Source organism: Carya illinoinensis, chromosome 3 (genome assembly GCF_018687715.1).
Source record: "Carya illinoinensis cultivar Pawnee chromosome 3, C.illinoinensisPawnee_v1, whole genome shotgun sequence".
Lineage (NCBI taxonomy): Eukaryota > Viridiplantae > Streptophyta > Magnoliopsida > Fagales > Juglandaceae > Carya > Carya illinoinensis.
The window spans coordinates 55,378,592-55,402,079 of NC_056754.1; the positions used below are offsets into that span (position 1 = coordinate 55,378,592).

The 23,488-nt window shown below is 34.9% G+C and overlaps 3 protein-coding genes across 3 annotated transcripts; all 3 read right to left on the minus strand.

The window, feature by feature from the left end:
- Positions 1–3,761: 3,761 nt before the first annotated feature.
- On the minus strand, positions 3,762–5,902 carry LOC122305455 (exopolygalacturonase-like). Its single transcript, XM_043118006.1, has 4 exons — positions 5,570–5,902; positions 5,110–5,421; positions 4,448–4,963; positions 3,762–4,315 (listed from the first exon to the last, which is right to left on the minus strand). Exons 1-4 carry the CDS (start codon positions 5,711–5,713, stop codon positions 4,079–4,081), a joined length of 1,209 nt encoding a protein of 402 aa, XP_042973940.1. The 5' UTR covers positions 5,714–5,902; the 3' UTR covers positions 3,762–4,078.
- Positions 5,903–7,031: 1,129 nt separating this feature from the next.
- LOC122304990 (threonine--tRNA ligase, chloroplastic/mitochondrial 2) lies at positions 7,032–12,555 on the minus strand (the record flags this gene model as incomplete). Its single annotated transcript, XM_043117252.1, has 8 exons — positions 7,032–7,592; positions 7,787–7,987; positions 8,121–8,429; positions 8,570–8,947; positions 9,103–9,356; positions 10,689–10,836; positions 10,993–11,139; positions 12,118–12,555. Coding segments are annotated over 8 exons (2,136 nt in total), but the record flags the coding sequence as incomplete, so codon positions are not given.
- A 1,196-nt stretch (positions 12,556–13,751) lies between these two features.
- On the minus strand, positions 13,752–16,509 carry LOC122305456 (cytochrome b561 and DOMON domain-containing protein At5g47530-like). The gene is made up of 3 exons (XM_043118007.1): positions 15,374–16,509; positions 14,492–14,746; positions 13,752–14,326 (listed from the first exon to the last, which is right to left on the minus strand). The coding sequence occupies exons 1-3, from the start codon at positions 16,007–16,009 to the stop codon at positions 14,000–14,002; spliced, it is 1,218 nt and encodes a 405-aa protein (XP_042973941.1). The 5' UTR covers positions 16,010–16,509; the 3' UTR covers positions 13,752–13,999.
- Positions 16,510–23,488: the final 6,979 nt, after the last annotated feature.

Consider the following 23,488-nt stretch of genomic DNA (forward strand, 5'->3'; position numbering starts at 1 on the left):
TCAGAAGTTTGAATATGGACATTCTTATTCAAGACAAATTTATAGCCCTTTAAGATAGCTTTCTAGTGCATTAAGAATAAAATCAATCCGATATGTGAGTAAAACTTTACGATTAAAATACTCAAATATATCCAGACTGTCTTCTAGCAAATTTCAGATTTGGACTTCTTGAATTTTCCTTTTGTATTTTTTTTTTCTTGATCCAAATTGCTCTAAAGCCCCATGAAGCTCCTCATTTGGATTTGACTAGACTTTGACTTACTCTTTTATAAACTCTGGATTTAAACATAAAAAAACTGCTTAGAAGTATCCCAACATAAATAGAAACTCAATTTAAGAATACACATTAGTTTCTATGATTTCTATGCACATTTTAGTATTTTAATCCAATAATAGGGTATTTAGAGTACACTTTCACGCACTCATCACCATGTCATTTACAATCTTGTGAATAAGTTTCACTCTTGTGACTCTTACAAACAAGTCTAACTAATTTAAAAATTAATAACATAATTTTTATGTTATTGGATTTTAAATTATTATTATATATATATAAATTTTAATTTATGATTTAATTATATAATAATTTGGGTCAAAAAAAATATTTTTGGACACAAAAATAATTTTTAGGCCCAATGGGGCATTAGTGTTTTTGAAGTGGCATTAGTGTTTTTGAAGTGGGCAGGGGGCGAGGCAGATAAGATGTTCACCTTGCCCCCCAGCACTCGGGGGGCCCACCCCGGCATCCCAGAGGCGGGGTGTGGGGTGGAAAAACCACCCCCTACATATCCTCACAATAGCGCTAGGGAAATATTAATCATCATCTTTAGAAAAATCATGTAGTTTTGGTAAATCTCCAAGTGAACAGATACCTCATCTTTACACCTGAAATACTTATTTTAGTTGTTCCAAACCTAAAATTATCTTAACTCTAAAATACCATCCTTTCTAAATTCCTCAATATCCATATAATCAAAATCATAATTTAATACTACTAACATATAATATAGTAGGAAATCATAAATCTCTTAAACAATAGTAGTTCATAAAATATCCTTAATAATACTTATATTAAAAATCAATGTAAACTACTAATCAATATCTAATTTAAAACCATCAAATATTTATCTCTATATAATAGGCTTAAAATGTTTAAAATAAAAGATTAAACTCTTACAATTTACCACCAAAATCTAGTTGTAAAATTAATACTAGATAATATAATTAAAACCTTTAAATATTTTCTATGAAATCAAGTTTATGGTTAATACTGTTGCCCAGATGACTAACACAAGAGGGGAGGTAAATTGAGTTGTATTAAAAAATTAACAATTATAAATCAAATATACAATATAAAATATAAACAAAATATGAAATAGCAATAAATATAAAGAGTAAGGGTAAGAGAAGCAAACTCAGTATGTTAACGAGGTTCGGCCCCACTGCCTACGTCCTCGCCTCAAGCTACCCCTTGAGGATTCCCAAATTCACTATTCAACCTCCTTCAGGTAGAGATAGAAACTTATTATACCTTTGAACAACACCGCTATAAAGGATCCGTGTAGAACACCCTCTACACTTGCAATCACCTTACACGTGGTGATTCAATTATTCCCTATGTAGAACACTTTCTACACTCACAAGGGTTATACACACCCTTTTACTAATACAAGAGCTGATAGTGAGTAGGTTATCAGAAAACACTCCTCAACGAGTGAAATAAGAACAATACAGTGTAAACTATATCTCTCAAAATGAAAAAGGATTAAGGCCCAATGCTTAGAGAAGAGAGAATGAAAGCTTTGAATGAATGTTGTATGCTCTTGGTGTTGTGAATGTGAAGCTCTCAAATGATCTATTTATAGGCATATGAGACTTCATATTCAAATTTGAAAAGATTCACATGTCAAAGACAACATCATTCACTTTTTCAAAAAATTCAAATAAAAGGTTCTTCTTTTTCAATTGTTAAAGACAACATTATTCATTTTTTCAAAAAAATCAAACCTAATCTTTTACTTTTGGCATATGACAAAATGAGCACACTTTCCTTTTCAAAAAATTCAAACCTAATCTTTTACTTTTTGCATATGACAAAATGAGCACACTTTACTTTTCAAATTTTTCAAACAAAATCATCTACCTTTTGTATAAGTCTAAAAAAGCATCAACCACTTTTGAAAATATTCAAATAAAACATGCACATGTGAAAGATGACAATCAATCATTTTTAATATTTTCAAAGTTCAACCCTTTAATCAAGGCATGCATATGCAAAAGATGACAATCAATCATCTTTCAAAATTTTCAAATTTAATTTTCAAAAATATTCATGCACATGTGGAAAATGTATTTTAATGCTTTATGATAAAATATTAATTTTGAGCATTAATCCTAATTTCGAATTTTGAAGAGATTTACAACATTACTCTATAATTTTAATGTGAACTTGTTCCCTTCTTGCTCATGCTTGTTTCCTTGATGTGCTTGACTCCATTGTGTAGACAACTTGAGCTTGAGACTTCTTTATTCTTTGAATTCATTTGTTATTATCAAAATCCATGTGTAAATATATAATTACACAAAACTTGAAATCTTGGGTTCAACAAATACATTTATCGGAGTAAAATTATGCCTAATTTAAAAAGATTAAACAGACTAGAATGGTGAATTTTAAGTATCTAAATTATATTCAATCTAGATAATGAAGAAACGGATTGAGAGAAATGAGATTTATTTAATTTAAACATAAGGGGAAAAAAAAAAAGATCCATGTATGTACGTGTAATGGGGTTTTTCCCCCACGGGCCTAAGGCTCAAGATTGCAGACCCACGTGCAAGAGGCTTGAGCTAAACAGATAACCCCATAGGCCCAGAGGGGCCTCTAGGCCCTAAAGGAAGATGAAAAAGGAGTATCCAAGCTTATTTCTAAAATATTGTACATATATGAAACGAGTCTCAATCGGGTAAGATCGATGATTATTGACCAAATTGTCCGAAAACTAAACAAGATTCAAATGAAACACAATGCGAATATAAATTACTTAATGTCCGAATTATGTAAATTAAGACAAATATTATGTCAAAATGTACTAATGATCACCTCGTGTTGTGGAAGGGTTTTAATCCAGCCTTTCCCCTTTCGGGGGGACTGCTGGACCATATCATGGGCCTAAGCCGAAGCTTGACTTAATAAATCCTAAGTTGAGAGCTTGGCCCACTGAAGGAATATAATGATAGATACCCACGAATCTCGGGATAGTAGTTATCAATTTATCGGGTAACTTGAATTTCAAATGATGGGTTCGACGTTATCAAGTGATACAGAAGACACTATGGGTTCTATATATATACCACTCAAGTGTCATAACGAGGATAATCTTCTACTCTTTAATTAAAAATCTCTATTATTTTATTGACTTAGACATTGGAAGCATTCCAAATAACCCCCAAAGTCCTATCTCTCTTTGGTTGTAGGTGATTGCGTATGTAGTGTTGTGAAACATGACGTCCATAACATGTTGAATTGGATTTCATTTATAAAAAAAATAAAAATAGAAAATAAATAAAATTGACTGCCGTGTAATGATTAATGTCCAAATGTTATGTGTATATTAATTTGAGCATAAATTAACTACTTTATCATGTTTGGATATAAGATTTGGACATATATAATAACGTGCGAACATAATTAATTACTTTGTGTTCAAACGTTATAATTTCATTAAAAACAAGGGACACCATGCATAAAAAAATAAAAATAAAAATAAAAAGGATTATTGTCATATATAACATATACCGTCCGTACAACTTTATGAGACAGTATTCAAACGTCATAAATTACTTACGTACGTACGTTCAAATGAAAACTAAAGGCTCGGACATATATATATATAAATATTAACATCTTAATATAATTTATTTAAACTATATTGGTTCACCACTCAGCTCATCATGCATGCAAGAAAGCATGAAGACGGGCAGGGGTGCAACATCTAAGTACAGTTTTCTAAACCTAGCCATGATCGAATGAACTTATTAATTAACATTTAAGCATAATATTCAAAAGGAAGGTTAATTAATTATAATTAGCACAAGCAGGAGGGTTCAGTTTTCCAAAAGCTGAAGGCTTCACATTCTTGCACACGGATGTAATAGGGCCATCTTTTCCATTGTATTGCAAGCTAATGTCGCTTATCTGCACATTTTGGCAGGGAATGCTTCTGCTACATATAATCTTCACAGCCTGCTTAGTTGCGGATGTTCCCCGAATGTTCTTGAAGCTAACATTGCTAATCTTGACACGTGATGGAACCTATTTATGCATGCATGCATGCAAATTAACAAAGTCATTAATCACAAATACCAAATTATATAAGTACTAATCTTAAATATTATTAATTAGTTTCAGAAATAATTATTTTTTAAGTAATTAAGTACGTAGTACCTCTGCATTGCACTGAGCGTAAGGGCAATACTCTTGGTCTATAAGAAGACAAGTGCTGACATTGTTCATCACAATATCCTCAAAATCCAAATATGAAGCAACGCCGCTAGGAGAATTTGGCCATGTTTTGACCCTAACACCGAACATTGTGCTGGTGAGGGTACAGTTCCTCACTGTAACTCCCATAACAGGTTGTTCGTCATGATACTTTCCTAAGCTTCCAACACTAATGCCATGTCCAGGTCCACATGTCACATTCTCAATGTTAATTTGTTGGCTTCCATCGCCAAGAGAGACACAGTCATCCCCTGTTTTGATGTCTACGCCAGTAATATTGATCCTGGATGAGCGACCAATATGAATTCCGTCAGTGTTTAGGCTTTCTTCAGGCGCTCTGATTATAATATGTTGAAGGGTCACGTTCTTGCAGTTCAATATGTTCATGTGAAACAACTTGCTGTTTAGCGAACTTATGTCCTGAATCTTTGAGTTGGTGATCGAAGTGAATGCCAAATTCTGCGCATAAAACCAAAGAATTCTAATATTTAGGCTTATTTTACTCATGATCGACTATATTGATGATAATAATAAAATTACAAAAAAAAAAAAACAACGATAACAATCATACACACACACATATATGCATGTGAGATGGTACGTACAATGGGCAGTGAATTGCACGTCCCAGTTTTTGCACAGTTATTTTGGGACCAAGCAAGTGATCCTTGGCCATCGAAAGTTCCTGTTCCTGAGACCATCAATCTGTCAATGTTTTGGAAAACCATCCAGCCGTTTTGGGACTTGAAAATGTTGAGGTCTGTTGGAGCAAGAACGTTTCCTTGAACTTGAACATTGACTGGTGCCTTGCAGGGTCCTTGGAACGTTAATGGACCAACCATGTATTTCCCGTTTGGTATCAAAATAGTGCTAGGATCGGTCGACATGCATGCCGCCTTCCAAGCATTACTCATTGCCTAATCAAAGACCACCATTAATCCGAGAAATTAAATAAAAGAAGAGAATTAAGAGAGAGACATTTTTATATATGTCACGTTAAGATATATCTTCGAAATCCAAATGACATGAAGAGCAATCATGTTACAGGCGTGTAACTATTTTTACCTGGGTATCATCTGACTTGCCATTAGCCTTTGCTCCAAAGTTTTTTATGTTGAAATCTGCACCATGGGCTATTCTGATAACTGAAAACAAGAATATTAGGAGGCATGTTGCTTCGGCCATGAGACGATTATTTTTTGAAACCATGTTTGGATTTTTTTCCCCTTACTTTCTATGGTAAAAGTCTAGTCTTAGCTTCTTTTAGCTTGAATTGTTAGAAGAGAGATATGAGTTTCCCAACGATTGATAGGGTTTTCATTTATATATATGTAGCAGTGTAATAGATCAGGATACTGCTCAACACCACAAGAACTTAAAAAACCTAGCTAATATTAGGTTGGCTTATCGACAACCATTCAAACGTACGGTCAAATTATACCTTTCCTTTTTTATAAAAAACCACTTTGTGTGGTTGAGGAGGATGATTATCGATCTCCAACCAATGTAAAGACCTTATAAACTATGACTTTCACGTATAGTTGAACTACATGCCGCTAGGAACCAACATAAAGTTAGCCTAAATTAGTTGACAATATTATTACACATGCAATCTCTTCACTATATATATATGAGCTGTCTATATATAGTAGGTTTTTCTTCGTTGTTCAGGGACCAACAAAATAAAATAATGGCCCGAACCATACATTTAGGGGCTCGTTTGGACGCCAAATTCAACTAAGTGCACTTTACTTTTAAGCTGCTTTGGACACCCAAACAAACAAACGAGTACAGTTCAACTTGAACTTGTTGACTGGGCCCCACATAAATAGCACCGGCAACTATCGAAAGGAACTTTATGATTCCCTGGACATGAGCTGACAATTGACATTATCTAGACAGTGCCTTTCAAGTGCGTTATTCATTAACGTGTTGTTGGACCCAACAACTCAAACCCAAAATATGACATTAATCCTTGTGTCATGATGAAGTGTAGAAAACTCTTCTTTTTTTTTTTTTTTTTCTTTTTTTTGCAGGTTTGGCACACTGTGAAGAGACAATAATGTCAGTAAATGTAGATATTTATGGTGGGTTCCAATACTTTTACAACTTTCTATAAATATATCTAAACTCGTATTAACATCCAAACACATTTTAAACTCATCTTAAGTGAGTCCCACAAAACACTCAACTATCTCAACTCATTAGCATTCATAAAAAACTCACATCAAATCAGCTAAACTCAACATCCAAACACAACCTTAGAGAAAAATGGTCGTTAACTCAACATTCTATCATGTTCAATCGTACGTGATCTAAAACACAAAGCGTTGTACAAATGCATGGGGCAATCACTGGCAATGTCGGCAATGTTGGTCTCTTATAAACCTTATGTGTATGTAGTTTAGTATTTATCAAATAAAAAAAAATGTGTATGTAGTTTAGTCAGGTGCTGGTCTTGTTGCCATGTGATGTGCTACGTTACGCTTGATGTAGTAACAGCATGGGTGTCAGTACATGTTGAAAATTGAATGAAAGAAATGGTATGTAAATTGTATTGTTTATCGTGCCCTTCAGAAACATTGTATCCTCGGGAACTTTCCTACACATTTTCCCCAGCTAACGATTACTAAAGAACGTAGGGACACGTAAAATGTTTTGGCAGTCACTACATCCATGTATCAGCATTGTTTCTATATATCCACGTAATAGTTTTTTTTTTATAAGTGATATATCCACGTAATAGTTCCAGGTGTGTGTTTTATCTATTGGCACAGACGAACACAAAAATGGGTAGGGATGCCATCACTTCCCAGCTACAGCTACTTCAAAATGAGGTTCTGTTCTCGGTGGCAGACTTGATCCTGTTTATGAAATCATCAATCGTCAATGTCCCAAGCTCTCCACCAAACCTAGATCTAATAGTTACAGTTTGCATCTCGACTTCCTTCGGGCCCACAACAGCCATTAACGGGATTCTCTGCATCTCTGCATTTCTAATGAGTTTTGGCAAACGCTCTCCATGGCAAACTTCGGCTCGAATACCATATGTTTTCAATTTCTTCGTCACCTCATTGCAGAATTCAAGCTGTGTAAAGACATGGAACTAGTTATTTAGTACTCTCTTCAAACCTTCTTGGTTGCGTATGAAATCAAGTTATGCCACATTTGCTATGAGGAACTTATGCCTCGGATTATGCAATATACAAAAAAGGCCAATTTAAAATGATCAATAAATCTACCCAATGGATTCTGAAACTCAGAAGCATGTGTTATATATACCTGGATGTCTGTAACTGGTAAAACTCGAGCTTGGACAGGAGAAAGCCATAATGGAAAATCCCCTGCATAATGTTCTATGAGAACTCCAAAGAATCGCTCCAAGGATCCAAGAACTGCTCTGTGGATCATGATGGGCCGCTTCTTTTCTGAGTTCGAATCAACATATGTGATGTCAAACCGCTGTGGTAAATTAAAATCAACCTGTAAAATTTGCCAAAAAAAGATTTATTAATAACCATAAGAGGTCATTTATAAAATCCAAAACAGTTTTTTAACATTAACCAATCAATCCATAGACACATTAAATTCTGTAAATTTTGAGTTCAGAAATTGCCTGTATGGTTGAGCACTGCCACTTCCTTCCTAGAGCATCTTCAATCTTAAGATCTATCTTTGGACCATAAAAAGCACCACCACCTTCATCAAGTTCATAGCTCCACCCTTTATCATCCAAAGCATCTCTAAGAGCAGATGTTGCTTTCTCCCATATATCATCACCTCCAACAGCTTTCTCTGGCCTCGTAGAGAGATTTACTTCATACTTGCTAAAACCAAATTGCAGTAATATTTCTTCTGTAAGATCTAGGACACCCCTGATTTCATCTTTGATTTGATCCTCTAAGCAAAATATGTGTGCATCATCCTGAAAAAGAGATCCCGAGGTTGAACCAAAAACTATATAGATTGTGCGATTTTGAGACAGTGCAAAAGTCTATCCAATTGTTGTGCTATATTACAGTCACTATAGACCAAAGAACAGGCAGACTTTGAATAATACCACACCTGGGTGAAACCTCTTACACGGAAGAGGCCATGTAAACTCCCAGATAATTCATATCTATATACCGTTCCCAACTCAGCAACCCTAATAGGAAAATCCCGATAAGAGTTGAGCTTCCTTTTGTAAACCAGAATATGGTAAGGGCAATTCATTGGTCGAAGTTGATAAAGTTCATCCTCGATGTTCATCTGATCATACATATTCTCCCTGTAAAATTCCAAATGACCACTAATCTTCCAAAGATCTGCTTTGGCTACATGTGGAGTATACAATAGATCATAGCCACGTTCAATGTGTATTTTTTTCCATGAATCTTCTATCATGTGCCTCACAGTAGCACCCTTTGGATGCCAGAACACTAAACCACCACCAGCTTCATCCTGCACAGTTGTAGCAAATCAGATGATGTATTGAATACAAGATTTAAATTTTGAATCAACAGCAATCTAACAACAAAATCCAATCAGTTAGAATAGTACATAATCAATCTGTACAAGCAGCATAGAACAATTTTGATATAATTAAAAATTAGTACCTGTATAGAGAACAGATCAAGGTCTTGACCAAGGCGTCTGTGATCCCGGCGCTTAGCCTCCTCTTTGAAGTGAAGGTATGCTTTCAACTGTTTTTCATCCTCCCATGCAGTGCCATAGATCCTCTGCAACATCGGTTTCTTTTCATCTCCTCTCCAGTAAGCACCAGCAACAGTTTCAAGTTCAACAGCCTTCCTGTCAATATTTCCAGTAGATTCAACATGAGGCCCAGCACAAAGATCCCACCATTCATTGCCTGAAAAGAACGTTATATAACACAATGAGGTAAGACATTAGAAATGTTCAAACCTTCAAGAAAACTTCACACAAGGAAAGAAGGTTACTTTCCCTCATTCTTTTACAAAACTAAATGACGTTATTTGACAAGACTAACCCTAAAGCTAGAAATGAGAGAAAATGATTAATATTCTATAAGTCTCTCTCACATGTTGCGTGTGGACCGAGACTTAAGGTCTAACACGTGAAATTTCCTACTTTAAATGGGAAATTGAGCAGAATCAGGATTTGAACACTGGACTATCTCATTTAATACCATGATAAATTATCACTAATCCCAAAAGTTCACGTTATTACAAAAATAAGAAATTCAATCATTTAATCAATAAATAAAAACAATGGAAAGGTAGTAGAATCATGAAAACATGAAGACATTGTTTACTTGTATATGATGTCAACAAAAGAAAACAAAAAGATTGAACTATAAAACTGAAAACATGGTCAACGATTCAATCTCCAGTTCCCTCAGGCAAGAAGATTGAGATCTGGAGTCCATCCAACTATCTGCACACAACTATGTTAAATCAAGAAGATAATAACTTAGAATAGCAATGCCAGAGTAATAACTCAAGTTTTCAGTGTGAGCAACAGCAACTAACAAAATCATTTTCCATGGCACACCCCTGCTCCCTCCCATTTACATTCCCCATATTTATCTTCCCATATCTATCTCCACTATAATTTAACCCTTGAACACCGTGAAAAGCCTATGCTACTCAAGTCCATCAGCCAAATAAAAAAATTCATCCTCAGTTTAGCTCTCTAGCACTGTAGTGGATGCAGTGTACAGATGATCTGCATCAATAGCTGACTTTATCAGACCCTTCAAAAGCTCTCCACCAACAAATCAAAAGAGCAAAAGTGCCATGGCCTCACAAATTTTACATCCAGAGGCACAAATCACTACCAGATCAAGAAATTCTTCCGGCATGTTAAACAGGGAACAGGGATTTTTTATTAAAATCTATTGCAGCAAGCACAAATCAAATTTTGAAGACAGTTCACTTGAACTTGAAGGAACAACAAAATGGCATGCCTTTGTCACACTGATGAGGCATCTGCAATAATTCAAGGACAGAGAGACAGTTACTTAAAAATGCACAGCACAATGCAGCACCCATTCAAGTTGCACCTGATGTTTAGCATTTCACACCCTGATGATTTTGAAAGAACCCCACAAAATTTAGAAGATCCTTAGCATGCCATTGCTTGTCAATGACAATAGAATAGCATATGAGGGTAGAAAATTACTATTAAGGGAAAATGGTTTGGAAACAGTTAGAAGTGATACCAATATGATAGATGGTAATGGGATCCTCCTTGATACTGTCCAAAATCTCTATTTTGTAAGGTTCATTGATAGCCGCTATTCTTCTCTGGGCTTCATTTCTTGAGACTTCCTCTCTTATAAGAGGTAAATTTCTAGCAATGATCCGATCCTACAGATGATGTAAGAAATAAATTCTGTACCCTGAAACCATGGACTTATGAAGAGTTTCCAAAGCTTATAAGCTTCCATTCTAAAAGTTCAAAAAAAGAAAAAAAGGACTTAACAAGAAAAAGGAACACATGGATTGAGTATCTAATATGCTTACCATCTCCTTCTTGATTCTCTTCAAGTCTTTATCAGTCAATGGCTCGACATCGAAATCATAATAAAAACCACTATCTATCCACGGCCCAATTGTCACCTTTGCATCTGGGTAGAGCTTTTGAACAGCCATGGCCATCACATGTGCACACTGTATTGATGAATATCAGTTTATTAGTCCAAAGAAAGAAATAAAAAGCATATGATAAAAACAGAAAACTTGAGTGGTAGTCCAATTTGATGATACTGCATAAATCATTACTAAAGGTCCAAAGGATGCAAAATAGTAAGGGGATTGACACGTATGCTCACAGGTAAGTAATGCTAGAGTCTTCACATCCGGCTTACAAATGTTTAGCTAAAATTTAAATAAAAGATTGATTTATCAATTTAACCATCCACTTTTTCAAATCACCTACATCCGACTCTCTATTTTAGCTATCTACTCATTGTTCCATTTAAAAATTCTCTTTTATCATTCTTGACAATTGATTTTCTTCAGAACTATCAAAAAAATATATTATCTTTTATTCGTTCTTAATACTTTATTTACTTTTTTCTCCTATGATCACTCAATGGTTATCTTTTCAAAAAGTTTGTAGTTTCCCTAGTCATGCATTTTCCCAACCAGTGCAAAGACATGGTCGAAAGGACAAAGGGAGTGCCCACGGATGTATGAGATAAAAAGAGCTGAATGCCTGACTGGAACGCACTAATTTTTGTATTAAAAATTTATGGATTGTTAGGTGAACAGCTATAACAAAAGTTGGCTAGCACTGTAGCGGCTAGCCATCTCTTTAGCAGTTATAGCTATCAGTTGCATGACCTTTTTAGCACTATCTTGGCAGCTAGTATGATGACAATGCTCTTACCATTGAACTAAAACTAGATACAAATTGAAAATTTTGCTGCGTTACAAGTGTAAAAAACAAAAAAACCATTTGTTTCAGGTAGCATTTGGTCATATAAGACTAAAAACGAAAGACCCATACTTCATGTCAATATCAAATTGAACAAAAACAACACTAATACAAATTTTCAAAAAAAATTCCAGCAAAAAATTTGAAGAAATCACACATAAAAGTAACAAAACAAGACCATTCAGTTATATCAAGGTATTATACATTACCGTGTGGCGGATTCTGAGCAGCTTTTCAGAGGACTCGTTGGTTGGCAGGACTATTTTCTCTGTTTCCTCATTCCGGGTATTCTTCGTCTTCTTCAACACGTTGTCGTTTTGTGACAAAGTAGCAGTCTCAGACCTATCCGTGGATATAGCCGAAGCCGTTGTGTGCTTCTTCTTCAACTTTATGTTCGAGGAGAGACAACAGGTGGGAATGGAAAAGAGGCGTTTAGGGAAGTGGGAGAGGGAGGGTTTGAGGAGAGGAGGGAATAGGAAGGAGATGGAAGTTGCCACGGCCATTCTCTGAAGAATTAACAATGGCGAGTCCTTTCGTTGATCTGTCTCCGGGCTTTTAGAGTGGTCAGTCTTCTGAGAGGATTTTTGGGTGAAGCTGTCTGTGGTGGAGGATTTCTGCGAAGACTTTAACGACGGGCAATTTACAATTTACGATATTTATGAGATATATGTATAATTTTTCAAAATATGAAATTAATGAAATTAAAATTATAACTATGACTGATAAATATTAAAAAAAAAATTAGATTATATGCCAAACAATTTATTTGTTTCAAATTTTTTCACATATAAATTTCTTTATGACAGGCATTATCTTTTTACAAGTAACGGATAATATACTCAGTAAAACGCTTACAGAATATGATTTGATTTGAAAGAAAAATTATAAAATTAAATGTTATAAATTAAATATTATCATTTAAATAATATGGATAATGTGTTCTACACATTAACTTAAGAACTCTAATGTTATTGAATCACATCATCACATTCATTTAAATATTTTACTTTAAAATAACATTATAATCTAAAGATTTATAACAATTCATTATTTAATGATTATATTTTATTCACTCAAAAAATATCCTTTAATTTTTATTTTTATTTTTATTTTTAACAAATATGCCATATACATTTTGTTAATACTATATCGTACACTTTCTTTAAAAAAAATGGAGCTCACTACTTAATAAATGAATCTTATTCACATGCATCCCACATTTTCCTCACTTTTCTCAAAAGAAATACAGGAGACATGCACAGCCTAGTATAAGTAATTTTCCTATATATTTATAGTGCATATTTGATATTGTGGTAGAAAATAGAATTTTTTGTAATAATGATTGAGTATAAAGCTCTACAATTAAGAAATGATTATTGTTTGGTAAACATGTATCTAAAATATGTCTTTACAGTTAGTTACACCACTCTTCTTCTTTTTTTAAATGTACAGTTATGTTATATGCAGGAGCTTTTCAATTTGGTACTTTTTCAGAAGTGGAGTGATTAAAGAAATCTCTGTTCTTGAAACTCCATCTTAATTGGATGCCAAATTTCTCAATCTATGTGCAACACTGGTTATGTCTGAGAACTCTATAGCATTTTGTTTCCTTTTCTTCCTTCTTTGTGTATACCTTTTAAGAAGGTATACACAAAGAATGAGGCTTTCAAGCAAGTAGAAATCATAGCTCACATTTGGTTTCCAGCTTGAAAATTGATGACAATCTCCATTCAATTGGTTTTTTTTTTTTTTTTTTTTTTTTAATTTTTGGCACATCAGAAGAACCTCCCTCATTCACAATGTCCAAGCCCCACAAAAAAAGATGAATTGAAGAAGTAAAAGATTTAATAAAGCATGAAGTGGATCTGTATATTTATACATATGCAATAAAATTACACCCTATGACTGTCCTAACAACACTCTACTCATAAATGAAATGATAAATCCCTACAAGGTGAAAGACAAAATCGAGTAAATGAAAGTAATAAGCTCTCTCTTGAACATAGGGTGAAAACCCCCCACAAAAGTAAGCAAGAGATGCATCAATCGATCTAAGAAAGACACAAAGCCTAGTCATTCTTATCCTTAAAACTACACCCCATTCTCTGTTCTGGCACCATAGCCATTTGCTCCATTCAGTCCATTCCCATGGGAGGGGTACTTCTCTGAGCTCGTATTTTTTCTTTTGATAACAATGAACCAAGTAAAAGCTTCCAAAAGAGCTGCATTGACTCCCAAGAAAATCAGGATTCCGATATATATCTTCTTCCACTTATCGTCGGGTTTCAAGATGTCAAAACCTTCAAAGACGTTAACAATGCTCAGGATGATGGTAGCGTATCCGACACAGTGGTGGTAGATGTTCCAATACAACCTGTACTTGTGATCCTTCTTTGGCCTCAAAAGCAGAGCAAACAACTACAAACATGTACAAAATGAATGTAAGAAAACTATAGCAGACACCTTATATAATAATTGACACTTTTAATATAGATTAGCGGAATGTTATGCAAGAACAAAGGGTGAAAAGAACATCGAAATTTTTGGTGAGACAAATACATAATGCATAGTGTAAGGGAATACCTGAAGTGTTCCCATGCAGAAAAGGACTATGCCGATGTTCCTATGGGTACCATACTTAATGCCAGGGGAATCGCTGCCAAGTTTTATACCCGTGGCAAATCCAGAAACTCCAACAACATAGGCAGAAGTTTGGCAAGCGACATGTAGATAAAACCACGCAGGATCTGCAGACTTGAACGTCTTTAGGTACCTAGCAATCATGGCTCCCATAGGCATCAAAATTCCCCAACTAACCGCGTTTAGGACTCCATGAATCTGTAAAATGATCAATCCAATTTATAAAAATCATTAGACCAATGAATATTTGAATAGTCAAAGAAAGAACAATGGTTCATGTTGTTGAGCAGGCGAAAAATGAATAGATAGATCTGTGTTGTTAGTATTGTTTAATATTTATGCAAGAAAAGATTGTTATGTACGTAAAGTCGAGGGAAGAACTTAAAAAATGGTTGTCAACGGTTGAAATTGATCGAACCCCAAATATTGCCTGTCTGAGAACGATCGCAAAGATTGTAATCCATACTACAGAATTAATTCATTAACAAGAGGAGATGATCTATGTGGAAGGACATGCACTTGCTATATATGTCAGGGAATGGAAAGTTGGGAGTTGCAGCAAGATCAGTATTTCCGACCGCTAACTCTCGAGGGATATTCAACTTGCCAGGGAATATTTTCCCAGAAATCTATACAAGTATTTATCTTCTAATATAGGTGTCAAATCACACAAAAACCCATCAAAAGGAACCCCAGAATATTGGTAGTTGAGATGGCAAGTAAACCCCTTAAGCTAATTTAACAATAGCAATAGGTACTTAAGCCAAATGACAAAAATTTATGTAAGTCTATGACCTTACTCCTGAATAAACTCGAATCACTTACATTCTTCTTTCGAAGCCTTGGAATGATCACTGCTGAAGGTGTTGTGGCCGTGGCATCGAGAAAATTCAGGGTGTTTGTTGATATCATATTACTTGAACCTGCTGTAGTAACATGCGAAATAGGACTGTTCCCACTCAGAGGACCTTCTTGCCAGACTTGGTTTACCGTTGTCGTCATGCTACTACTAAGGGTTAATGTCGCAAATATAGACATCTCATTGCCATTCACAAATGTTGCAGAGAGATTTGACACCGCAAAGCTCAAAGAACCCTCAGTCAATGTTGATATTGTATAACCAGGCACTGGGGATGTGTATGCATGCATGACTCCACTGGTGTTCTGAAATGCCACAAGGGCTTGTGCCCCTACCATTCCTTGTCCAGTGGGGTTGAGGGCCCAAGAAATCCATTTCGCGCTTGTGGTTCCAGTCACTCTATACGCGATATCAACTTTGCTGGTTGATTGATCGTAGGTCCAGTGAAGGAATGAATTCAAAACAGGAAGGTCTTGGCATGAGCTGTATACCTTGTTGTTAGAGAAACCAGTATAGCTCCGGCAGGTTTGAGCAAACGATGAGGCACACAGGGAGAACAGAACACAAGAAAACAACAACAAAGTAGTCGAAGTTTTTCCCATGGTGAGAGATACCAATTAGAGGACTTTGAGGCTATGCCTAGATCGAAATCAATAGCACAAGGAAAACAAATTCTCGGTATCTGGGTATGCACCAGATGTTGCTGAAATCCTTTGCAGAGGTTTTTTTGCTTTCTTTCTTCTCTATCTAGGTTTCAAGGATTTGGATCAAAAACCAAAGCTTCTAGATAGATGTGTTGCAGAGGAGGTGCGGTGGGAATGGGAAGAAGGGGAAAGTGGGCGTTAAATATTGTTGGCGGAGTTGGGTTTGTTGGACTAGTTGGTTGTAGAACTTGTCTTCACGAGGCTACGAATGTGAACTATACATGGGTTGCCGAGTCCTATATAAAGAATTAAACATGGAAACTTATAAAATTAGGATCTTGTTTTGTAATGTAATAAGAATGGAAGAAGAAGTCATGGAAATCTGTTTCCTTCACACTTTCACTTCCCAAGTTTTGAACTTCCTATTCAAATTGCCTAGGTCTTCAAGTCCAACCACTCTCCTTGTTCACACCTGCTTCTCCTGACCCGCCTACAAGTTTCCAAGAAGCTAGTTCATATTCTGAGAACGTGGAAGAGCCACCAAGGGAAATAATTCCTTTAAAAAATAATAAAAAAAGAAAAGGCAAGGTCCCACAAGTTGAATCAGCAATGGGCCTCCAACAAATAGAACTCTCCATCGCTGATGCTAAAAACAAAGTCATCGGCAAAAGTTCAACGCCGGCACCTACCGTGGAGAAAGAAAATCGAATCCAGCTGATGCTTTAGGAAGAAATGTATATGAGAAATTAAGGACTCTTTAAATTCAAAGCTGAAAAATAGAAGTTGCACCAATTTTCGTCAAAGAAAATGACAGAATTAAATACACATAAACTTCGCTATTGCGTGCCACGAAAACCAAACTTGTAATTAATTTTTTCAACGGTGCAGTACGGCGGATGGACCATCACCAAACGCTGATACAAAATAATAATAATAATAATAATAATAAACGAAAAAAAATAAAATAAATTTACTTTCACATTCAAGACCGAAACAAACGTGTTGACTCGGCCCCATTTATTCATCTACATTGTGCCTTGAATATTCACACATGGGGGAAACTTGCAGACTGGACGGAGATTAATTCTGCCACCTTGGCGGCTGGCGTCCACACGCCCTGTCAGTCAAACCAAATAAACACGTTAAGTGTCGTCATCACCGTATGTTGCCTTGATCCACGGCGGGCGCGCGCGGTTCAATACGGGGATGGAGTCAACGCGTGGATGAAAGTTTGGAGTGGGTATTTGGTAAACTAACATCTTTTTGGTTTGGTTGTTTAATTCCCAAAATCCGATAATTATGCAGACCATATATTATCATCTCATTATGATTAAGTGACATTAATCAGAGATGATCCAAATATGATGAATGTTGTGTAATATTTAGCATTACTCTGAATCGTCAAATTACCGAAATGCCAATTTTTCATAATTTGGGTATAAAACGGAAATGATCGAAGGGTGGGAAATGCATTAGATTTTTCTTGCTAATGCTTGACTTACTGGTAAATCTCAAAATCAATATCTCACCCATAAAGTTTGAAAGTAAAAGATTATGATCACATGAAGAGCAATGCAGCATTTGTTTATAATTAATTAGGAGAGAATATATAGTAACTAATAAATATTGCATGCCAGGCCAGCAAATGGGGACACGAAACCATGACATGTCATGTGGGATCTGGCATGGGAATGATAAACGGGGATGTCACATGACGATGTTACTTGTATCTCACACGTAGTTCAAAATAAATAGCCTCCTCAAACGTTGATTATATATAAAAGAGAAATGATATTTATAATTGTAGTTATGTAAGTATCGTGTAAATTTTTAAAAAAAAATGAATTAATACGAAATCTACATGAAAAAAAATAACTATTTAATTGTAGATCTCATTCTTTTTTAAAATAATTGTGCAATATTTATATATTTTATAACTATATGTAGTATTACTCTATATAAAAACCAGTTTTTTAAACTTAAGCATTGAAGATACTGCATGTGACCAAATAGGACCGTACTTCCTAGTAACATCATGGGATCATTTACATAACCTTCGACCAAAGGATGGAGGATATTTAATTTTGAATATATATATTTTCTTGATGTATATTTTACGAAAGTCGATCGTAAATTAATTTTTAAAAAGTAGTTTTGGTTTTGATTTTTATGCTTAGACGACATTCAAATTTGAAAATTATGAATGATATTGTAATGTTATTGTGTTACAAAATGAATTAGAGATGTTAATCGAACTTTAGGATATAGATTGAGAGATGTAAATAAGAGAATACCATGTAATAATTAAAATTGTGGAGAAACAATAATTTGAAAGAAATGCTCATAAAATTTCAAGGGAGGAATCAATTATGAATTGAGTTGTTGGGTTGGTGGTGTGAACGTCCTCCATCCAGCCCTAATGAATAAACTACTCCCAACTGCCCCCGTCAGTCCTTTTCATCTTCCTTTACAAAACCAAAAGCTGAGATTATTCATTTTCACGTACGCCTTGAATTAATATCTTCATATCAAATAAATAATTCGCCGTTATCCCAATAAATTATCCTATATATATACATACATATATATGACAAACATACGGTTTGGATTTTCAGTCAGATAAAATGAGATATTTTGTATAATAATAAAATTTTTGAATTAAGATGAGATGAAATAATTTTAAAAAAAAATATGTGTTGAAATAGTGAAATGAGATGAGATAACTTTTAATTTTTAGAATTTGAAAAATATGTGAGTCCTACTATTTAATAAAAATATTCAAATTATCTACTATTCATATACTGTTTATGTCATATTATACTGTTTATATATTGTTTATATACTGTTCATGCATTGTTTATATACAATTCATGTCAGACTTTTACTGTTTATGTACTATTTATTTAAGAAGATATTTTTAAGATTTAAAAGATAAAATATAATATATTTGAATAGAAAAAATTAATGTACAGTACAGATAAAATGCACGTGTGTTGGCCATTTAAACCGGACTAAAAATGGCCAACACAAGCACATGGATGGCAGCCAACACACCACACCAAACAAGCACAGCCTATTGACGTGATTTGAGGGACGGGGGGCTAAAGAGATCGATGTTGCTAATTCCAGCGCAAGAGAATCAACAGTGAATGCATAACTTCAAGAACTCTCTCGTTTAACTTCATTGCCAACCAAAAAGAGTGCTGTCCCGCTCGACTTAAGTGGAAAAAGTGGGCTATTTGACTTCCCCACTTTTGTAATATTGCATTGTGCTAATCATCCATTACATAACCTTCCACCACTTTTTATCCTAAATTTTTATTTACAATTAATTAAAGAGGTATGATAGCTAAACTCTACAAATTCTAGCATGGGTAAAGTCGAACTACTGTGGACTTTGTTGCATTTACCCATATATCATCTTGGATTTTATTTCTTGGCTTTGTTGTGATGTCGGGTGATCTATGTTAATATATAAAATAAATAATAAAATTTATATCTTTTCACTCTTTCATCAGTTAAAGTTTTTGAAAAAAATAATAATTTCACATAGTATCAGAATAGAGATCCAAAATTCGAACCTTTACTCTACACTTTAACCCATTTAATTAATGTATTCTACATGTTAGGCCATCCATTAAGGGAGAATCTAGCTCACACATGAAGGAAAGTGTTAAAATATAAATTAAATAATAAAATTTACATCTTTTCCGTTTAAATTTTTGAGATAAGTGATGATTTTACATAATAATGGGGGAGAATACATCTCTAACTAGTTTAAGACTTTTCCTGAAAATCATAGGATTCTACATAGACTTTCTTGCCCACATACTGCCCAACAAAATGGGGTTGTTGAGTGCAAATATAGACATATTGTGAAAACAGGTTTAGCTCTCTTAGCCACCTCTGGACTTCCAAAATCTTTTTAGGTAGATGTCTTTCTCAAATATGTTTACTTGATCAATAGGCTCCCCACTCCACTTCTCAACTTCACTTCTCTCTACACCAAACTACTGCACAGTGATCCTAATTATGCCTCTCTTCGAGTATTTGGATATGCTTGCTTCGCTTTCTCAAACCTTACAACAAGCATAAGTTAGATTTTCAAATCAAATAGTGCATCTTCATTGGTATAGTCCAAAAGGCTACAGGTGTCTTGACACATCAACCAATAGAGCTTTCATTTCAAGACATGTGATTTTTTATAAAGATTCTTTCCCAGCTCAAGATGTAGCCATTCTCTCTTCAAAACCAGACACAGGATCTTCTTCAAGTGATGAACTTCTCATTTCTCCTTCCTCATTGCCCTTTCTCTCTTCAGTAAAATCTACAACTCAAACCTTCCTACTACAGAGCCTACATCAGCATCTTAGCATAATAGCCCTTCCCCACCTCCACCAACCTTAGCAGAATTCACTCAATCATTTCACCTAATGAGCACTCGAGCACAAGCTGGAATATCCAGGCCTAAGTCTTTTCCTGGATATCAGTTATATTCCAACAAACATCCCATCATTGCACTCCACACACCATTGTTACCTACTAAACCAAAAACTTTCAAACAAGCTTCCAAATTCCCTAAGTGGCTTGATGCTATGAAATCTAAGTTCACTACATTACAAGCAAATAAAACCTGGACATTATGTCCAAAACCCTCAGCCCAACATGTTCTCAACTGCAAATGGGTGTTTAAAATCAATAAAAAATCAGAAGGCTCTCTAGACATATATAAGGCTAGACTTGTTGCTAAAGGATATGAACAACAAGATGTTATTGACTACACTTAAACCTTCAGTCCAATCATTAAACCAACCACCATCCGAGTGGTTTTGGCTCTTATAGTTCATCATCAGTGGCCAATTCGTCAATTAGATGTTTCAAATACTTTCCTACACGATCAACTAAATGAGGAAGTGATCATGGAACAACCACTAGGTTTTGTCAATAATTAGTTTCATGGTCATGTATACAAGCTTCAAAAATCTATATATGGTCTCAAACAAGCCCTTTAGCTGTCACAAGCTCTGACAACTCTTGGCTTCAATGAATCTCAAGTGGATCACTCACTTTTTACTTTCCACTTCAACTTCATCCACATTTTTGGGCTTGTGTATGTTGATGATATCATCATCACAAGAACAAATCTAAATCATATTCATCAGCTTATTCAACATCTTAGCCAACAATTTGCAATGAAGGATCTCGGTCCTTTATCCTACTTCCTTGGCATTCAAGTGCATCGTGACAATAATGGTATTCCTTTAAATTAAGCCAAATACATAATGGATCTTCTCAATAGAACCAAAATGGCAAGAGCAAAACCTTATTACTCTCCCATTGTATCTGGTTCTAAACTCTCTCTAACTGATGGAGTAATTCTCAAAGATGGCACTGAATATAGGCAAATTGTAGGTGCTCTTCAATACTACAACTTAACCATACCTGAAATTGCCTTCTTAGAGCATTCACATTGGTCTATGCATATGCATATGCAAAGTTATATTTGCATAATATAAGCCTAAATCCATCTATATTGGATTATGCATCTTCAAATATTTGCATAACTATAAACAGTACATTTACATGTTTGAAGATTTACTATTCACTCTCCAAAACATATTTACTCATTCTTTCTCTCTCCTCCCACTCTCTTTCTACATATTTTACCTTTTACATATTTTATTACATATTTTACTCATTCACTCTTAAAAAATATTTTATTCAAATATTTTACATATTTGAATATCAAACTCATGCACCTCTCTCTCACAAGTTTTGAGTACATGTATTGGGTGCTAATGGAATTTCTTTATGTGGTAATTACATGTATTAACCCAATACATGGAAATTGCAAACTCTTAAAAAAAAGCAAAAAAAAATAATAAAATGATAATATTTTATTATTATTTTGTCTCAAATTTGCATAAGCCAATGTATGAGTTTTGCTTGTATGGCAAATTGGATCTCTAAAAGATGCGATTTTGTATATGCATATGCATAAGCCAATGTGGATGCTTTTAGTAAACTAATTATGTCAATTCAATTACCCCACCACTATATATTGGACAACTGCTAAGAGAATTCTTAGATATCTTAAAGGGTCTATTAATCATGGACTGTACTTCACTCACGGATCTCTACAATTGAATGCATTTTGTGACTCAGATTGGGCAGGATCCAGATATGATTGAATGTCCACAACAAGCTATGGTATTTACTTAGGTCCTTGCCCAGTATCCTAGAGTGCTAAGAAACAAGTTGTAGCCTCCAAGGCCAACAAAAAATGCAGAATATAAATTCCTTAGCACTAGTCACCGCAGAACTGTATTGGTTACGAATGTTACTTCAAGATTTATATGTCTCTCTCACTACACTTCCTAAAGTTTGGTGTGACAATATTGGTGCAATAGCTCTATCATCAAACCCTATATTTCATGCTAAAACCAAGCATATAGAGATAGACTACCACTTCATTAGTGAGAAAGTCCTCAATTGATCAAACTGTTGATGTGTTTACAAAAAGGTTAACCACATCATGCTTCCTATTGTTAAAAGACAAGCTCCTGGTCCGTCAACTCCACATGCACTTGAGGAGGGATGTTAACCACTATCCTACAATCCCGGCATACATGAAGAAGGAATTTGCCATCCAAGATCAAGCTGGCACTACTATAATCAAGGACTGCACTAACTGAGAGAGTTTCCAGATTTGAAGGAGAAAATCATGCCTTTTGTATTCTTTTGATACTCTAATAGTGTACTTTAATTTTGTAATCTTGTTTTTAGATATTTAGACTTTACATTAAAAGGTGTATATAGATAGACATGTAAAATGGAGGCAATGACAGTTTTCATTTTCCTATTCTTCTTTGTGTTGTTACTGTTTTTACATTGTATCAAGAGCCACAAAGGTTAACACCAAAATTCATCATGTCAAATACATCATATGTTGCTTCTTTTCTCATTCTAAACCTTACTCAACTCATCTCCATTAAACTAGACAACAACAACTATCTGTTATGGGTTTCACAATTCCTACTAGTGTTAAGAACCCATGATCTTGTATGAATTATAGATGGATCTAAGCCATGTCCTACCCAATTGCTTCCTTCCCAAGATGGGTCTACACCCACTTTGAATCCAGATTATATTCTCTGGAATAAAAAGGATAAGTACCTTCTAAGTTGGATTAATGCAACTCTAACTGAAAGTGTTCTTTCATCTATTTTTGGTCTCAACACCTTATGCCAAGTATGGCTTTCCTTGGCATCTCAATTTGCCTATCCCTCAAGGTCTCGAGTTACTCATTTGAAGAGACAACTTCAAACACTCAAGCAGAACTCAAAGTCTTGCACTCAAGATCTCCAACTTGCCAAATCTTGGGCAAATCAGCTCACAACAGTTGGCAAGCCGGTGGATGATGAAGATTTGATTTCC

Coding starts and splice junctions, on each gene's coding strand:
- LOC122305455 (XM_043118006.1), bottom strand. CDS start 5,713: ATGGTTTCAAAAAATAATCGTCTCATGGCCGAAGCAACATGCCTCCTA. Junction 4,964..5,109: donor CGTGCAATTCACTGCCCATT/GTACGTACCATC, acceptor TTTTATGCGCAG/AATTTGGCATTCACTTCGAT. Junction 4,316..4,447: donor ACGCTCAGTGCAATGCAGAG/GTACTACGTACT, acceptor ATGCATAAATAG/GTTCCATCACGTGTCAAGAT.
- LOC122305456 (XM_043118007.1), bottom strand. CDS start 16,009: ATGGGAAAAACTTCGACTACTTTGTTGTTGTTTTCTTGTGTTCTGTTC. Junction 14,747..15,373: donor CAAGGCTTCGAAAGAAGAAT/GTAAGTGATTCG, acceptor ATCATTTTACAG/ATTCATGGAGTCCTAAACGC. Junction 14,327..14,491: donor TCTGCATGGGAACACTTCAG/GTATTCCCTTAC, acceptor ACATGTTTGTAG/TTGTTTGCTCTGCTTTTGAG.